The sequence below is a fragment of the Salvelinus alpinus genome, chromosome 6, assembly GCF_045679555.1.
Source record: "Salvelinus alpinus chromosome 6, SLU_Salpinus.1, whole genome shotgun sequence".
Classification (NCBI taxonomy): domain Eukaryota; kingdom Metazoa; phylum Chordata; class Actinopteri; order Salmoniformes; family Salmonidae; genus Salvelinus; species Salvelinus alpinus.
The window spans coordinates 95,389,136-95,407,240 of NC_092091.1; the positions used below are offsets into that span (position 1 = coordinate 95,389,136).

General features: G+C 51.8%; 1 protein-coding gene across 2 annotated transcripts; it reads left to right on the forward strand.

Moving 5' to 3' along the window:
• The first annotated feature begins 674 nt into the window (after nt 1-674).
• Nucleotides 675-16,981, forward strand: ube2kb (ubiquitin-conjugating enzyme E2Kb (UBC1 homolog, yeast)). Of its 2 annotated transcripts, XM_071408420.1 has the most exons (7): nt 675-1,091; nt 2,190-2,283; nt 2,366-2,424; nt 2,828-2,910; nt 3,716-3,815; nt 12,943-13,071; nt 15,841-16,981. In XM_071408420.1, the coding sequence occupies exons 1-7, from the start codon at nt 1,029-1,031 to the stop codon at nt 15,913-15,915; spliced, it is 603 nt and encodes a 200-aa protein (XP_071264521.1). In that variant the 5' UTR covers nt 675-1,028; the 3' UTR covers nt 15,916-16,981. The 2 variants fall into 2 exon arrangements, with proteins under 2 accessions (XP_071264521.1, XP_071264522.1); XM_071408421.1 differs by lacking the exons at nt 675-1,091; nt 2,190-2,283; nt 2,366-2,424 and adding an exon at nt 2,564-2,579.
• The last annotated feature ends 1,124 nt before the right edge of the window (nt 16,982-18,105 follow it).

Below are 18,105 nucleotides of genomic sequence, written 5' to 3' on the forward strand. Positions count from 1 at the left end.
ATATCCAGCGGGATATCATTTCAGCCAATCAAAGTCAGGAGCGAGTTAAAATGCGATGACTTACGGAAGGTAAACAAACCATACAGGGTCAATCAATCAACCAGTGACAGATGGGAGTAAATTATGAAGAATAACAGTACATGTTAGGTGTACAACAAAATCAATATCTGCTGATTTAACTCCGTTGTCTTGTGTCATCTCTTTCCCCAAATAACCCCAGAAAAGTCTGTTCACGTGACTTCATGTTCAAGTGAATGATTTGAAAAGAAAAGCTTTATTTTCTCTGAATAGAGTCCATCCATGTTGACGGAAAAGGACAGAGATGTCTGGAAAAAATGTGTCACATATGATCTGCTGAACAGGGATAGGCCTAACAACAGGGAAGATGCTGGAGATGTCAGCTCCACGGTGATTTTTACCATCGACCATAGTCAATCTATTATACAGGACACTGGTAGCAAAGACACACAGACAGTGGGAATTAGTGACAATGTACAGTGTGTGTCAGAGAGATAATTTCCTAAACACTTGTGCGGCTACAATGTATCAATTGTGGTTGACACGGGCCCAATATAACCTTCTTAGTCATATTAACGTTACATGTGAATAGTGTTATTTAATATTCACAGTTACATATGAGAAAGTTATGTATTCACACCATCCCATCATATCACATGACTCTAAAACAGAGGAATACAGCGGTGCTTGACAACAACAAAAAAACTGTCCTCTTTCTAGCCATTTCCACAAAACCAACCTTTCACAGACTAAACATTTTCTAGTAACGTTAGTTCTGTGGCAAAACTGTGTTCATATTTCCAGACTCAGTTACTGACAGACTGTGCGGCACGCATTTTCAAGAAAGGAGTGCTGTGTTTTTGAGGAGGGAAAGAAAGAAAGAGAGATAGAGAGAGAGGCGATTGAGAGTCTAACAGAAGCTATCCACACAGCAACGGGAGTGGACCCAGGTCCGACCCAGTCACCCAGGTGATACATCCCGCTACTGGAAGGAGGGAGACGGCAGAGCCATGGCGAATATAGCGGTCCAAAGAATCAAACGGGAGTTCAAAGAAGTTCTGAAAAGCGAAGAGGTTTGATAAATATCCTTATGGCAAATCATTATGCTTTTTTTCTCTTCAAAAATCAGGTTAATAAATTAAAAGTGTGGTTGTTTATTTTGCAAGTTGTCATGTAAGGAAATGTCAGCTAGCTAACGTTAGCTTGCGAGTTAGCCAGTCTGCGTTTCTGATGCAGCAAAAAAAAGTGAGGCCCTATAAAGGGGAACTTTATCGGTGATTGTGAGACAACATGCCCGGTGCGAGGTAAAAGGGTGTCGGCGACACATATCAGGAAATATCGCGGAGTTAGCAAAGGGACAGGCCTGGGACAGATAGCAAAACAAAAGCCTCTAAAGCCAAATGTCGAGTGTCAGCTCAAATAGTTGTCAAGATGCTAAAAATAGTTTTCCCCCCCCCCTGTGTTGACGTTTTTGTAGCGGACGTTAGCTAGCTACCTGAGGGGGGCAACTTGTTTTGCTAGGTAGCTAATACAGGGTAGCTAGCTTGTTAGCTAGCCTGCTAGTTTGACAGTTGCCTAGGTGCATCCCTCTCACTATGTAATAAGCTAGTGTCTTTGCTATGAAGACATTTAGGAAGTTTTGGACCCTGTAGCTAGCTAGCTAGACTGTTGTCAGTTCTTAATATAGCACATCATGAGAGACGTTAGCTGTTTAGCTTGCTAAATGGAATGTGTATCTCCCATGTCCTATTTCAATGAGAAGGGAAGTACTGGGTCAGACAGTGGACTCCTGCTATAACTGTGTTGGTGTCTGATGGACGGACCGTCAATGGATAAGGGTCCTACGGAACCACAATCTCTCTTCATCCCTCCCCCCCTCTCTTCATCCCTCTCCCTCCCTCTCTCATCATCCCTCCCCCTCTCTTCATCCCCCTCTCCCTCTCTTCATCCCTCCCTCTCATCCCTCTTCATCTCTCTCCCTTCCTCTCTCTTCATCCCTCTCCACCCCCCTCTCATCCCTCTCCCTCTCTTCATCCCTCTCCCTCTCTCTTCATCCCTCTCCCTTCATCCCTCTCCCCCTCTCATCATCCCTCCCCCTCTCTTCATCCCTCCCCCTCCCTCTCCCTTCATCCCTCTTCCTCTCTCTTCATCCCTCTCTCTCTCTCCGACAGACGAGTAAAAACCAGATCAAGGTGGACCTGGTAGATGAAAACTTCACAGAGCTGCGAGGAGAGATCGCAGGACCACCGGACACGCCGTACGAAGGTGACACACACACACACATTTATACTGACTCCACACACACCTACCTATACAGATCAGATATGCTGTTTCTCTCCTTTCTAAGGTGGAAGATTTCAACTGGAAATCAAAATCCCAGAAACGTATCCCTTTAACCCTCCCAAGGTAAGAGACACATCCCTTTAACCCTCCCAAGGTAAGAGACACATCCCTTTAACCCTCCCAAGGTAAGAGACACATCCCTTTAACCCTCCCAAGGTAAGAGACACATCCCTTTAACCCTCCCAAGGTAAGAGACACATCCCTTTAACCCTCCCAAGGTAAGAGACACATCCCTTTAACAGTCCCAAGGTAAGAGACACATCCCTTTAACAGTCCTAAGGTAAGAGACACATCCCTTTAACAGTCCCAAGGTAAGAGACACATCCCTTTAACAGTCCCAAGGTATGCAGGGCATTCTGACAACTCACATGGTCTTTTATACCTGAAACAGAAGGGCGAAAAACTGTACTAAATCACTATGATGGTACACTACTATCTAGTGTTTAACACCTCTGTCTCTCTCCAGGTGAGGTTCATCACTAAGATCTGGCACCCCAACATCAGCTCAGTAACAGGAGCCATCTGTCTTGACATCCTCAAAGACCAGTGGTGAGTCACACAGTTACGCACCTCCTCTCTCCCTACAACTCCTCCTCTCTCCCCACCTCCGTCCCCCAGGGCAGCGCCTCCTCTCTCTCCCAGGGCAGCGCCTCCTCTCTCTAACCCCTACTCTCTCCCTACCTCCGTCTCCCAGGGCAGCGCCTCCTCTCTCTCCCAGGGCAGCGCCTCCTCTCTCTCCCAGGGCAGCGCCTCCTCTCTCTAACCCCTACTCTCTCCCTACCTCCGTCCCCCAGGGCAGCGCCTCCTCTCTCTCCCAGGGCAGCGCCTCCTCTCTCTAACCCCTACTCTCTCCCTACCTCCGTCTCCCAGGGCAGCGCCTCCTCTCTCTCCCAGGGCAGCGCCTCCTCTCTCTAACCCCTACTCTCTCCCTACCTCCGTCCCCCAGGGCAGTGCCTCCTCTCTCTCCCAGGGCAGCGCCTCCTCTCTCTAACCCCTACTCTCTCCCTACCTCCGTCTCCCAGGGCAGCGCCTCCTCTCTCTCCCAGGGCAGCGCCTCCTCTCTCTAACCCCTACTCTCTCCCTACCTCCGTCCCCCAGGGCAGCGCCTCCTCTCTCTAACCCCTACTCTCTCCCTACCTCCGTCCCCCAGGGCAGCGCCTCCTCTCTCTAACCCCTACTCTCTCCCTACCTCCGTCTCCCAGGGCAGCGCCTCCTCTCTATAACCCCTACTCTCTCCCCACCTCCGTCCCCCAGGGCAGCGCCTCCTCTCTCTCCCAGGGCAGCGCCTCCTCTCTCTCCCAGGGCAGCGCCTCCTCTCTCTAACCCCTACTCTCTCCCTACCTCCGTCCCCCAGGGCAGCAGCGATGACTCTCAGGACGGTACTGTTGTCCCTCCAGGCTCTTCTGGCTGCAGCTGAACCAGACGACCCCCAGGATGCAGTAGTGGCCAACCAGGTACCGGTGTGTCCTCCTCCTCGACGTCGTTCTGTAAATGGGTTTCTCCTCCTCGACGTCGTTCTGTAAATGGGTTTCTCCTCCCCGACGTCGTTCTGTAAATGGGTTTCTCCTCCCCGACGTCGTTCTGTAAATGGGTTTCTCCTCCTCCCCGACGTCGTTCTGTAAATGGGTTTCTCCTCCTCCCCGACGTCGTTCTGTAAATGGGTTTCTCCTCCTCCCCGACGTCGTTCTGTAAATGGGTTTCTCCTCCTCCCCGACGTCGTTCTGTAAATGTGTTTCTCCTCCTCCCCGACGTCGTTCTGTAAATGGGTTTCTCCTCCCCGACGTCGTTCTGTAAATGGGTTTCTCCTCCTCCCCGACGTCGTTCTGTAAATGGGTTTCTCCTCCTCCCCGACGTCGTTCTGTAAATGGGTTTCTCCTCCTCCCCGACGTCGTTCTGTAAATGGGTTTCTCCTCCTCCTCGACGTCGTTCTGTAAATGGGTTTCTCCTCCTCCCCGACGTCGTTCTGTAAATGGGTTTCTCCTCCCCGACGTCGTTCTGTAAATGGGTTTCTCCTCCTCCTCGACGTCGTTCTGTAAATGGGTTTCTCCTCCTCCCCGACGTCGTTCTGTAAATGGGTTTCTCCTCCCCGACGTCGTTCTGTAAATGGGTTTCTCCTCCTCCCCGACGTCGTTCTGTAAATGGGTTTCTCCTCCTCCCCGACGTCGTTCTGTAAATGTGTTTCTCCTCCTCCTCGACGTCGTTCTGTAAATGGGTTTCTCCTCCTCCCCGACGTCGTTCTGTAAATGGGTTTCTCCTCCCCGACGTCGTTCTGTAAATGGGTTTCTCCTCCTCCCCGACGTCGTTCTGTAAATGGGTTTCTCCTCCCCGACGTCGTTCTGTAAATGGGTTTCTCCTCCCCGACGTCGTTCTGTAAATGGGTTTCTCCTCCTCCCCGACGTCGTTCTGTAAATGGGTTTCTCCTCCTCCCCGACGTCGTTCTGTAAATGGGTTTCTCCTCCTCCCCGACGTCGTTCTGTAAATGGGTTTCTCCTCCTCCCCGACGTCGTTCTGTAAATGTGTTTCTCCTCCTCCCCGACGTCGTTCTGTAAATGGGTTTCTCCTCCCCGACGTCGTTCTGTAAATGGGTTTCTCCTCCTCCCCGACGTCGTTCTGTAAATGGGTTTCTCCTCCTCCCCGACGTCGTTCTGTAAATGGGTTTCTCCTCCTCCCCGACGTCGTTCTGTAAATGGGTTTCTCCTCCTCCTCGACGTCGTTCTGTAAATGGGTTTCTCCTCCTCCCCGACGTCGTTCTGTAAATGGGTTTCTCCTCCCCGACGTCGTTCTGTAAATGGGTTTCTCCTCCTCCTCGACGTCGTTCTGTAAATGGGTTTCTCCTTCTCCCCGACGTCGTTCTGTAAATGGGTTTCTCCTCCCCGACGTCGTTCTGTAAATGGGTTTCTCCTCCTCCCCGACGTCGTTCTGTAAATGGGTTTCTCCTCCTCCCCGACGTCGTTCTGTAAATGGGTTTCTCCTCCTCCTCGACGTCGTTCTGTAAATGGGTTTCTCCTCCTCCCCGACGTCGTTCTGTAAATGGGTTTCTCCTCCCCGACGTCGTTCTGTAAATGGGTTTCTCCTCCTCCCCGACGTCGTTCTGTAAATGGGTTTCTCCTCCCCGACGTCGTTCTGTAAATGGGTTTCTCCTCCTCCCCGACGTCGTTCTGTAAATGGGTTTCTCCTCCCCGACGTCGTTCTGTAAATGGGTTTCTCCTCCTCCCCGACGTCGTTCTGTAAATGGGTTTCTCCTCCTCCCCGACGTCGTTCTGTAAATGGGTTTCTCCTCCTCCTCGACGTCGTTCTGTAAATGGGTTTCTCCTCCTCCCCGACGTCGTTCTGTAAATGGGTTTCTCCTCCTCCTCGACGTCGTTCTGTAAATGGGTTTCTCCTCCTCCCCGACGTCGTTCTGTAAATGGGTTTCTCCTCCTCCCCGACGTCGTTCTGTAAATGGGTTTCTCCTCCTCCCCGACGTCGTTCTGTAAATGGGTTTCTCCTCCTCCTCGACGTCGTTCTGTAAATGGGTTTCTCCTCCTCCTCGACGTCGTTCTGTAAATGGGTTTCTCCTCCCCGACGTCGTTCTGTAAATGGGTTTCTCCTCCCCGACGTCGTTCTGTAAATGGGTTTCTCCTCCCCGACGTCGTTCTGTAAATGGGTTTCTCCTCCTCCCCGACGTCGTTCTGTAAATGGGTTTCTCCTCCCCGACGTCGTTCTGTAAATGGGTTTCTCCTCCTCCCCGACGTCGTTCTGTAAATGGGTTTCTCCTCCTCCCCGACGTCGTTCTGTAAATGGGTTTCTCCTCCTCCTCGACGTCGTTCTGTAAATGGGTTTCTCCTCCTCCCCGACGTCGTTCTGTAAATGGGTTTCTCCTCCTCGACGTCGTTCTGTAAATGGGTTTCTCCTCCTCCCCGACGTCGTTCTGTAAATGGGTTTCTCCTCCCCGACGTCGTTCTGTAAATGGGTTTCTCCTCCCCGACGTCGTTCTGTAAATGGGTTTCTCCTCCTCCCCGACGTCGTTCTGTAAATGGGTTTCTCCTCCCCGACGTCGTTCTGTAAATGGGTTTCTCCTCCCTGACGTCGTTCTGTAAATGGGTTTCTCCTCCTCGACGTCGTTCTGTAAATGGGTTTCTCCTCCTCCCCGACGTCGTTCTGTAAATGGGTTTCTCCTCCTCCCCGACGTCGTTCTGTAAATGGGTTTCTCCTCCTCCCCGACGTCGTTCTGTAAATGGGTTTCTCCTCCTCCTCGACGTCGTTCTGTAAATGGGTTTCTCCTCCTCCCCGACGTCGTTCTGTAAATGGGTTTCTCCTCCCCGACGTCGTTCTGTAAATGGGTTTCTCCTCCCCGACGTCGTTCTGTAAATGGGTTTCTCCTCCTCCCCGACGTCGTTCTGTAAATGGGTTTCTCCTCCCCGACGTCGTTCTGTAAATGGGTTTCTCCTCCCCGACGTCGTTCTGTAAATGGGTTTCTCCTCCTCCCCGACGTCGTTCTGTAAATGGGTTTCTCCTCCCCGACGTCGTTCTGTAAATGGGTTTCTCCTCCCCGACGTCGTTCTGTAAATGGGTTTCTCCTCCTCCCCGACGTCGTTCTGTAAATGGGTTTCTCCTCCCCGACGTCGTTCTGTAAATGGGTTTCTCCTCCCCGACGTCGTTCTGTAAATGGGTTTCTCCTCCTCCTCGACGTCGTTCTGTAAATGGGTTTCTCCTCCTCCTCGACGTCGTTCTGTAAACGGGTTTCTCCTCCCCGACGTCGTTCTGTAAATGGGTTTCTCCTCCCCGACGTCGTTCTGTAAATGGGTTTCTCCTCCCTGACGTCGTTCTCTAAATGGGTTTCTCCTCCTCCCCGACGTCGTTCTGTAAATGGGTTTCTCCTCCCCGACGTCGTTCTGTAAATGGGTTTCTCCTCCCCGACGTCGTTCTGTAAATGGGTTTCTCCTCCTCGACGTCGTTCTGTAAATGGGTTTCTCCTCCTCCCCGACGTCGTTCTGTAAATGGGTTTCTCCTCCCCGACGTCGTTCTGTAAATGGGTTTCTCCTCCCCGACGTCGTTCTGTAAATGGGTTTCTCCTCCTCCCCGACGTCGTTCTCTAAATGGGTTTCTCCTCCCCGACGTCGTTCTGTAAATGGGTTTCTCCTCCCCGACGTCGTTCTGTAAATGGGTTTCTCCTCCCTGACGTCGTTCTCTAAATGGGTTTCTCCTCCTCCCCGACGTCGTTCTGTAAATGGGTTTCTCCTCCCCGACGTCGTTCTGTAAATGGGTTTCTCCTCCCCGACGTCGTTCTGTAAATGGGTTTCTCCTCCTCGACGTCGTTCTGTAAATGGGTTTCTCCTCCTCCCCGACGTCGTTCTGTAAATGGGTTTCTCCTCCCCGACGTCGTTCTGTAAATGGGTTTCTCCTCCTCCCCGACGTCGTTCTGTAAATGGGTTTCTCCTCCCTGACGTCGTTCTCTAAATGGGTTTCTCCTCCCCGACGTCGTTCTGTAAATGGGTTTCTCCTCCCCGACGTCGTTCTGTAAATGGGTTTCTCCTCCCCGACGTCGTTCTGTAAATGGGTTTCTCCTCCTCCCCGACGTCGTTCTGTAAATGGGTTTCTCCTCCTCCCCGACGTCGTTCTGTAAATGGGTTTCTCCTCCTCCCCGACGTCGTTCTGTAAATGGGTTTCTCCTCCTCCCCGACGTCGTTCTGTAAATGGGTTTCTCCTCCTCCCCGACGTCGTTCTGTAAATGGGTTTCTCCTCCCCGACGTCGTTCTGTAAATGGGTTTCTCCTCCCCGACGTCGTTCTGTAAATGGGTTTCTCCTCCTCCCCGACGTCGTTCTGTAAATGGGTTTCTCCTCCTCCCCGACGTCGTTCTGTAAATGGGTTTCTCCTCCCTGACGTCGTTCTCTAAATGGGTTTCTCCTCCTCCCCGACGTCGTTCTGTAAATGGGTTTCTCCTCCCCGACGTCGTTCTGTAAATGGGTTTCTCCTCCCCGACGTCGTTCTGTAAATGGGTTTCTCCTCCTCGACGTCGTTCTGTAAATGGGTTTCTCCTCCTCCCCGACGTCGTTCTGTAAATGGGTTTCTCCTCCCCGACGTCGTTCTGTAAATGGGTTTCTCCTCCCCGACGTCGTTCTGTAAATGGGTTTCTCCTCCCTGACGTCGTTCTCTAAATGGGTTTCTCCTCCCCGACGTCGTTCTGTAAATGGGTTTCTCCTCCCCGACGTCGTTCTGTAAATGGGTTTCTCCTCCCCGACGTCGTTCTGTAAATGGGTTTCTCCTCCTCCCCGACGTCGTTCTGTAAATGGGTTTCTCCTCCCCGACGTCGTTCTGTAAATGGGTTTCTCCTCCTCCCCGACGTCGTTCTGTAAATGGGTTTCTCCTCCTCCCCGACGTCGTTCTGTAAATGGGTTTCTCCTCCTCCCCGACGTCGTTCTGTAAATGGGTTTCTCCTCCCCGACGTCGTTCTGTAAATGGGTTTCTCCTCCCCGACGTCGTTCTGTAAATGGGTTTCTCCTCCTCCCCGACGTCGTTCTGTAAATGGGTTTCTCCTCCCCGACGTCGTTCTGTAAATGGGTTTCTCCTCCTCCTCGACGTCGTTCTGTAAATGGGTTTCTCCTCCCCGACGTCGTTCTGTAAATGGGTTTCTCCTCCCCGACGTCGTTCTGTAAATGGGTTTCTCCTCCCCGACGTCGTTCTGTAAATGGGTTTCTCCTCCCCGACGTCGTTCTGTAAATGGGTTTCTCCTCCTCCCCGACGTCGTTCTGTAAATGGGTTTCTCCTCCTCCTCGACGTCGTTCTGTAAATGGGTTTCTCCTCCCCGACGTCGTTCTGTAAATGGGTTTCTCCTCCTCCTCGACGTCGTTCTGTAAATGGGTTTCTCCTCCTCCCCGACGTCGTTCTGTAAATGGGTTTCTCCTCCCCGACGTCGTTCTGTAAATGGGTTTCTCCTCCTCGACGTCGTTCTGTAAATGGGTTTCTCCTCCTCCCCGACGTCGTTCTGTAAATGGGTTTCTCCTCCCCGACGTCGTTCTGTAAATGGGTTTCTCCTCCTCCCCGACGTCGTTCTGTAAATGGGTTTCTCCTCCTCCCCGACGTCGTTCTGTAAATGGGTTTCTCCTCCTCCCCGACGTCGTTCTGTAAATGGGTTTCTCCTCCCCGACGTCGTTCTGTAAATGGGTTTCTCCTCCCCGACGTCGTTCTGTAAATGGGTTTCTCCTCCTCCCCGACGTCGTTCTGTAAATGGGTTTCTCCTCCTCCCCGACGTCGTTCTGTAAATGGGTTTCTCCTCCTCCTCGACGTCGTTCTGTAAATGGGTTTCTCCTCCCCGACGTCGTTCTGTAAATGGGTTTCTCCTCCTCCTCGACGTCGTTCTGTAAATGGGTTTCTCCTCCTCCCCGACGTCGTTCTGTAAATGGGTTTCTCCTCCCCGACGTCGTTCTGTAAATGGGTTTCTCCTCCTCGACGTCGTTCTGTAAATGGGTTTCTCCTCCTCCCCGACGTCGTTCTGTAAATGGGTTTCTCCTCCCCGACGTCGTTCTGTAAATGGGTTTCTCCTCCTCCCCGACGTCGTTCTGTAAATGGGTTTCTCCTCCTCCCCGACGTCGTTCTGTAAATGGGTTTCTCCTCCTCCCCGACGTCGTTCTGTAAATGGGTTTCTCCTCCCCGACGTCGTTCTGTAAATGGGTTTCTCCTCCCCGACGTCGTTCTGTAAATGGGTTTCTCCTCCTCCCCGACGTCGTTCTGTAAATGGGTTTCTCCTCCTCGACGTCGTTCTGTAAATGGGTTTCTCCTCCCCGACGTCGTTCTGTAAATGGGTTTCTCCTCCTCGACGTCGTTCTGTAAATGGGTTTCTCCTCCTCCCCGACGTCGTTCTGTAAATGGGTTTCTCCTCCTCCCCGACGTCGTTCTGTAAATGGGTTTCTCCTCCTCCCCGACGTCGTTCTGTAAATGGGTTTCTCCTCCCCGACGTCGTTCTGTAAATGGGTTTCTCCTCCCCGACGTCGTTCTGTAAATGGGTTTCTCCTCCTCCCCGACGTCGTTCTGTAAATGGGTTTCTCCTCCTCCCCGACGTCGTTCTGTAAATGGGTTTCTCCTCCCCGACGTCGTTCTGTAAATGGGTTTCTCCTCCTCCCCGACGTCGTTCTGTAAATGGGTTTCTCCTCCTCCTCGACGTCGTTCTGTAAATGGGTTTCTCCTCCTCCTCGACGTCGTTCTGTAAATGGGTTTCTCCTCCTCCTCGACGTCGTTCTGTAAATGGGTTTCTCCTCCTCCTCGACGTCGTTCTGTAAATGGGTTTCTCCTCCCCGACGTCGTTCTGTAAATGGGTTTCTCCTCCTCCCCGACGTCGTTCTGTAAATGGGTTTCTCCTCCTCCCCGACGTCGTTCTGTAAATGGGTTTCTCCTCCTCCCCGACGTCGTTCTGTAAATGGGTTTCTCCTCCCCGACGTCGTTCTGTAAATGGGTTTCTCCTCCCCGACGTCGTTCTGTAAATGGGTTTCTCCTCCTCCCCGACGTCGTTCTGTAAATGGGTTTCTCCTCCTCCCCGACGTCGTTCTGTAAATGGGTTCCTCCTCCTCCCCGACGTCGTTCTGTAAATGGGTTCCTCCTCCTCGACGTCGTTCTGTAAATGGGTTCCTCCTCCCCGACGTCGTTCTGTAAATGGGTTCCTCCTCCCCGACGTCGTTCTGTAAATGGGTTCCTCCTCCTCCCCGACGTCGTTCTGTAAATGGGTTCCTCCTCCTCCCCGACGTCGTTCTGTAAATGGGTTTCTCCTCCTCCCCGACGTCGTTCTGTAAATGGGTTTCTCCTCCCCGACGTCGTTCTGTAAATGGGTTTCTCCTCCTCCCCGACGTCGTTCTGTAAATGGGTTCCTCCTCCTCCCCGACGTCGTTCTGTAAATGGGTTTCTCCTCCCCGACGTCGTTCTGTAAATGGGTTTCTCCTCCTCCCCGACGTCGTTCTGTAAATGGGTTTCTCCTCCTCGACGTCGTTCTGTAAATGGGTTTCTCCTCCCCGACGTCGTTCTGTAAATGGGTTTCTCCTCCCCGACGTCGTTCTGTAAATGGGTTTCTCCTCCTCCTCGACGTCGTTCTGTAAATGGGTTTCTCCTCCTCCCCGACGTCGTTCTGTAAATGGGTTTCTCCTCCCCGACGTCGTTCTGTAAATGGGTTTCTCCTCCTCGACGTCGTTCTGTAAATGGGTTTCTCCTCCCCGACGTCGTTCTGTAAATGGGTTCCTCCTCCTCCCCGACGTCGTTCTGTAAATGGGTTCCTCCTCCTCGACGTCGTTCTGTAAATGGGTTTCTCCTCCCCGACGTCGTTCTGTAAATGGGTTCCTCCTCCCCGACGTCGTTCTGTAAATGGGTTTCTCCTCCCCGACGTCGTTCTGTAAATGGGTTTCTCCTCCCCGACGTCGTTCTGTAAATGGGTTCCTCCTCCCCGACGTCGTTCTGTAAATGGGTTTCTCCTCCTCGACGTCGTTCTGTAAATGGGTTTCTCCTCCCCGACGTCGTTCTGTAAATGGGTTTCTCCTCCTCCCCGACGTCGTTCTGTAAATGGGTTCCTCCTCCTCCCCGACGTCGTTCTGTAAATGGGTTTCTCCTCCCCGACGTCGTTCTGTAAATGGGTTTCTCCTCCTCCCCGACGTCGTTCTGTAAATGGGTTCCTCCTCCTCCCCGACGTCGTTCTGTAAATGGGTTTCTCCTCCCCGACGTCGTTCTGTAAATGGGTTTCTCCTCCCCGACGTCGTTCTGTAAATGGGTTCCTCCTCCTCGACGTCGTTCTGTAAATGGGTTTCTCCTCCCCGACGTCGTTCTGTAAATGGGTTCCTCCTCCCCGACGTCGTTCTGTAAATGGGTTTCTCCTCCCCGACGTCGTTCTGTAAATGGGTTTCTCCTCCTCCCCGACGTCGTTCTGTAAATGGGTTCCTCCTCCCCGACGTCGTTCTGTAAATGGGTTCCTCCTCCTCCCCGACGTCGTTCTGTAAATGGGTTTCTCCTCCTCCTCGACGTCGTTCTGTAAATGGGTTTCTCCTCCTCCCCGACGTCGTTCTGTAAATGGGTTTCTCCTCCCCGACGTCGTTCTGTAAATGGGTTTCTCCTCCCCGACGTCGTTCTGTAAATGGGTTTCTCCTCCCCGACGTCGTTCTGTAAATGGGTTTCTCCTCCTCCCCGACGTCGTTCTGTAAATGGGTTTCTCCTCCTCCCCGACGTCGTTCTGTAAATGTGTTTCTCCTCCTCCCCGACGTCGTTCTGTAAATGGGTTTCTCCTCCCCGACGTCGTTCTGTAAATGGGTTTCTCCTCCTCCTCGACGTCGTTCTGTAAATGGGTTTCTCCTCCCCGACGTCGTTCTGTAAATGGGTTTCTCCTCCTCCCCGACGTCGTTCTGTAAATGGGTTTCTCCTCCTCCCCGACGTCGTTCTGTAAATGGGTTTCTCCTCCCCGACGTCGTTCTGTAAATGGGTTTCTCCTCCTCCCCGACGTCGTTCTGTAAATGGGTTTCTCCTCCTCCCCGACGTCGTTCTGTAAATGGGTTTCTCCTCCCCGACGTCGTTCTGTAAATGGGTTCCTCCTCCTCCCCGACGTCGTTCTGTAAATGGGTTCCTCCTCTCTCCAGTATAAGCAGAACCCAGAGATGTTCACGCAGACAGCCAGGTTATGGGGCCATTACTACGGTGGAGCCCCTGGACCCGGTCCAGAATACACACGGAAGATAGACAAACTCACTGCCATGGGCTTCGAAAAGGTAGGCAGACAGCTGTGTGGTGTCTAACTCTCTCTCTCTCCTGACAGAATGCTGTGTGGTGTCTAACTCTCTCTCTCTCTCTCCTGACAGAATGCTGTGTGGTGTCTAACTCTCTCTCTCTCCTGACAGAATGCTGTGTGGTGTCTAACTCTCTCTCTCTCTCCTGACAGAATGCTGTGTGGTGTCTAACTCTCTCTCTCTCCTGACAGAATGCTGTGTGGTGTCTAACTCTCTCTCTCTCCTGACAGAATGCTGTGTGGTGTCTAACTCTCTCTCTCTCCTGACAGAATGCTGTGTGGTGTCTAACTCTCTCTCTCTCTCTCCTGACAGAATGCTGTGTGGTGTCTAACTCTCTCTCTCTCCTGACAGAATGCTGTGTGGTGTCTAACTCTCTCTCTCTCTCCTGACAGAATGCTGTGTGGTGTCTAACTCTCTCTCTCTCTCCTGACAGAATGCTGTGTGGTGTCTAACTCTCTCTCTCTCTCCTGACAGAATGCTGTGTGGTGTCTAACTCTCTCTCTCTCTCTCCTGACAGAATGCTGTGTGGTGTCTAACTCTCTCTCTCTCCTGACAGAATGCTGTGTGGTGTCTAACTCTCTCTCTCTCTCCTGACAGAATGCTGTGTGGTGTCTAACTCTCTCTCCTGACAGAATGCTGTGTGGTGTCTAACTCTCTCTCTCTCTCCTGACAGAATGCTGTGTGGTGTCTAACTCTCTCTCTCTCTCCTGACAGAATGCTGTGTGGTGTCTAACTCTCTCTCTCTCTCTCTCCTGACAGAATGCTGTGTGGTGTCTAACTCTCTCTCTCTCTCTCTCCTGACAGAATGCTGTGTGGTGTCTAACTCTCTCTCTCTCCTGACAGAATGCTGTGTGGTGTCTAACTCTCTCTCTCTCTCTCTCCTGACAGAATGCTGTGTGGTGTCTAACTCTCTCTCTCTCCTGACAGAATGCTGTGTGGTGTCTAACTCTCTCTCTCTCTCCTGACAGAATGCTGTGTGGTGTCTAACTCTCTCTCTCTCTCTCCTGACAGAATGCTGTGTGGTGTCTAACTCTCTCTCTCCTGACAGAATGCTGTGTGGTGTCTAACTCTCTCTCTCTCTCTCCTGGCAGAATGCTGTGTGGTGTCTAACTCTCTCTCTCTCTCTCCTGACAGAATGCTGTGTGGTGTCTAACTCTCTCTCTCTCTCTCTCTCCTGACAGAATGCTGTGTGGTGTCTAACTCTCTCTCTCTCCTGACAGAATGCTGTGTGGTGTCTAACTCTCTCTCTCTCTCTCTCCTGACAGAATGCTGTGTGGTGTCTAACTCTCTCTCTCTCCTGACAGAATGCTGTGTGGTGTCTAACTCTCTCTCTCTCCTGACAGAATGCTGTGTGGTGTCTAACTCTCTCTCTCTCTCTCCTGACAGAATGCTGTGTGGTGTCTAACTCTCTCTCTCTCTCTCCTGACAGAATGCTGTGTGGTGTCTAACTCTCTCTCTCTCCTGACAGAATGCTGTGTGGTGTCTAACTCTCTCTCTCTCTCCTGACAGAATGCTGTGTGGTGTCTAACTCTCTCTCTCTCTCTCCTGACAGAATGCTGTGTGGTGTCTCTCTCTCTCTCTCTCCTGACAGAATGCTGTGTGGTGTCTAACTCTCTCTCTCTCCTGACAGAATGCTGTGTGGTGTCTAACTCTCTCTCTCTCTCCTGACAGAATGCTGTGTGGTGTCTAACTCTCTCTCTCTCTCCTGACAGAATGCAGTGTGGTGTCTAACTCTCTCTCTCTCTCTCTCCTGACAGAATGCTGTGTGGTGTCTAACTCTCTCTCTCTCTCTCTCCTGACAGAATGCTGTGTGGTGTCTAACTCTCTCTCTCTCCTGACAGAATGCTGTGTGGTGTCTAACTCTCTCTCTCTCCTGACAGAATGCTGCGTGGTGTCTAACTCTCTCTCTCTCTCCTGACAGAATGCTGTGTGGTGTCTAACTCTCTCTCTCTCTCTCCTGACAGAATGCTGTGTGGTGTCTAACTCTCTCTCTCTCTCCTGACAGAATGCTGTGTGGTGTCTAACTCTCTCTCTCTCTCTCCTGACAGAATGCTGTGTGGTGTCTAACTCTCTCTCTCTCTCCTGACAGAATGCTGTGTGGTGTCTAACTCTCTCTCTCTCTCCTGACAGAATGCTGTGTGGTGTCTAACTCTCTCTCTCTCTCCTGACAGAATGCTGTGTGGTGTCTAACTCTCTCTCTCTCTCCTGACAGAATGCTGTGTGGTGTCTAACTCTCTCTCTCTCTCCTGACAGAATGCTGTGTGGTGTCTAACTCTCTCTCTCTCTCTCCTGACAGAATGCTGTGTGGTGTCTAACTCTCTCTCTCTCTCCTGACAGAATGCTGTGTGGTGTCTAACTCTCTCTCTCTCCTGACAGAATGCTGTGTGGTGTCTAACTCTCTCTCTCTCTCCTGACAGAATGCTGTGTGGTGTCTAACTCTCTCTCTCTCTCTCCTGACAGAATGCTGTGTGGTGTCTCTCTCTCTCTCTCTCCTGACAGAATGCTGTGTGGTGTCTAACTCTCTCTCTCTCCTGACAGAATGCTGTGTGGTGTCTAACTCTCTCTCTCTCTCCTGACAGAATGCTGTGTGGTGTCTAACTCTCTCTCTCTCTCCTGACAGAATGCAGTGTGGTGTCTAACTCTCTCTCTCTCTCTCTCCTGACAGAATGCTGTGTGGTGTCTCTCTCTCTCTCTCTCTCTCTCCTGACAGAATGCTGTGTGGTGTCTAACTCTCTCTCTCTCTCCTGACAGAATGCAGTAATCGCTGCTTTGTCTTCTAAATCCTGGGACGTGGAGACGGCGACAGAACTCCTCCTTAGCAACTGAGACCCAGCAAGAAACCCCCCCCCCTCTTGACCTCATCTCCGTTCTCCTCATGGTTCCCTCCGATGCCTTCTAACCACAAAGCCCAAACTGAGCCTTTACTGGGGTGATGTCATAGAGTTTCAGCCCTGCCCTCCCCGTCCAATACACTTCCTGGTATCCTTTCAGCCCAAACATCACCAACCCCATCCGCTTCGGTTCTTCCCTTTCCGACATTGATCCACCGTTACCTGGTGGAGCCTACAGGCTGAGAGAGACAGACCACCCACCGCCGGACAAAGGATTTATCTGTACAAATACACGGCGGAAAACTTTCTGGATATTGTAAAAAAAATAAAAATACGTAAACTGTGCTTCAGTTTTACTCACGACTAGAAGGAAAGAAATTGACTATTTTGGTTGGCCGACCAGGGAGTTCGTCCGAATGTCCCGATTGGCTCGTTGAAGTGACTTATGCGTTTGATTGGCCCAGTCTGCTCCCCCCCCCACCCCCCACGACGCTCCTCTTTCCCAGACGAATCCTGTGTCCCATCTCATTCTCCACGAGGAAGAAACCTCTTTATCAGCAGAGAAAACTCACCGATCCGCTGGATCTATATTTTATAAAGAGAAAAAGACTTCCCTCTTTTCACTGTCTTCCTGTTCCACTTCAGTATCGCACGACGACGACGGAGAAGAAGAACTGCACGACAGAGTAGGGACCACTACACCCCCATAAGGCTCTGGTCTAAAGTAGTGCACTATATAAGAGAGAGGCTGCCATTTTTTTGTTTTTTAATTCAAACGCAGTCGGGGAGTTATCAGTCTGAAGGAAACGTCAGACCTGGGTTCAGATACTATTTGAAATCTTTCAGCTTTTAGTCTGCCTTTTGAGAGCCAGATGGGAGGGGTTTACAGTATTTTATCGTCCCGTGACGCCAGGCAAGCTCAATCAAGCACAGATAAAGGGTTTGAAATGATATCGAGGAGGGTGTTTGAACCCGGGTTTGGACGGCGTACAATCGCATGATTATTTATTGTGAGACTGTCAACGTTACTTTTATTAAAAAATCTACCTGGAAAATCTAAATGTTTTTGTTTTTAACCGTCTTCATTTGTTCATTACATTTTACACCTTTTAAGGATCAGTCTGTGGTTTTGTAAAAAAGGAACATTCATCCATTTCAAAAATATTTTGTCTCGAACCAGCGATCTTTAAATGACTGACCCAACGCTCTAACCACTGGGGGTCTAGGCCATCCACTTCCTGTAGTAACCTGCTGGGGGTCTAGGCTACCTGCTGTCCACCTCCTGGGGGTCTAGGCTACCTGCTGTCCACCTCCTGGGGGTCTAGGCCGTCCACCTCCTGTAGTAACCTGCTGGGGGTCTAGGTCGTCCACCTCCTGTAGTAACCTGCTGGGGGTCTAGGCTACCTGCCGTCCACCTCCTGTAGTAACCTGCTGGGGGTCTAGGCTACCTGCCGTCCACCTGTAGTAACCTGCTGGGGGTCTAGGCTACCTGCTGTCCACCTGCTGGGGGTCTAGGCCGGCCACCTCCTGCAGTAACCTGCTGGGGGTCTAGGCTACCTGCCGTCCACCTCCTGTAGTAACCTGCTGGGGGTCTAGGCTACCTGCCGTCCACCTGCTGTAGTAACCTCCTGGGGGTCTAGGCCGTCCACCTACTGTAGTAACCTCCTGGGGGTCTAGGCCGTCCACCTCCTGTAGTAACCTGCAGGGGGTCTAGGCCGTCCACCTCCTGTAGTAACCTGCAGGGGGTCTAGGCCGTCCACCTCCTGTAGTAACCTGCTGGGGGTCTAGGCCGTCCACCTCCTGTAGTAACCTGCTGGGGGTCTAATCTACCTGCCGTCCACCTCCTGTAGTAACCTGCTCGGGGTCTATGCTACCTGCCGTCCACCTCCTGTAGTAACCTCCTGGGGGTCTAGTCTACCTGCCGTCCACCTCCTGGGGGTCTAGTCCACTTCCTGTAGTAACCTCCTGGGGGTCTAGTCTACCTGCCGTCCACCTCCTGTAGTAACCTCCTGGGGGTCTAGGCCTTCCTCCTGTAGTAACCTCCTGGGGGTCTAGGCCGTCCTCCTGTAGTAACCTCCTGGGGGTCTAGGCCCTCCTCCTGTAGTAACCTCCTGGGGGTCTAGGCCGTCCTCCTGTAGTAACCTCCTGGGGGTCTAGTCTACCTGCCGTCCACCTCCTGTAGTAA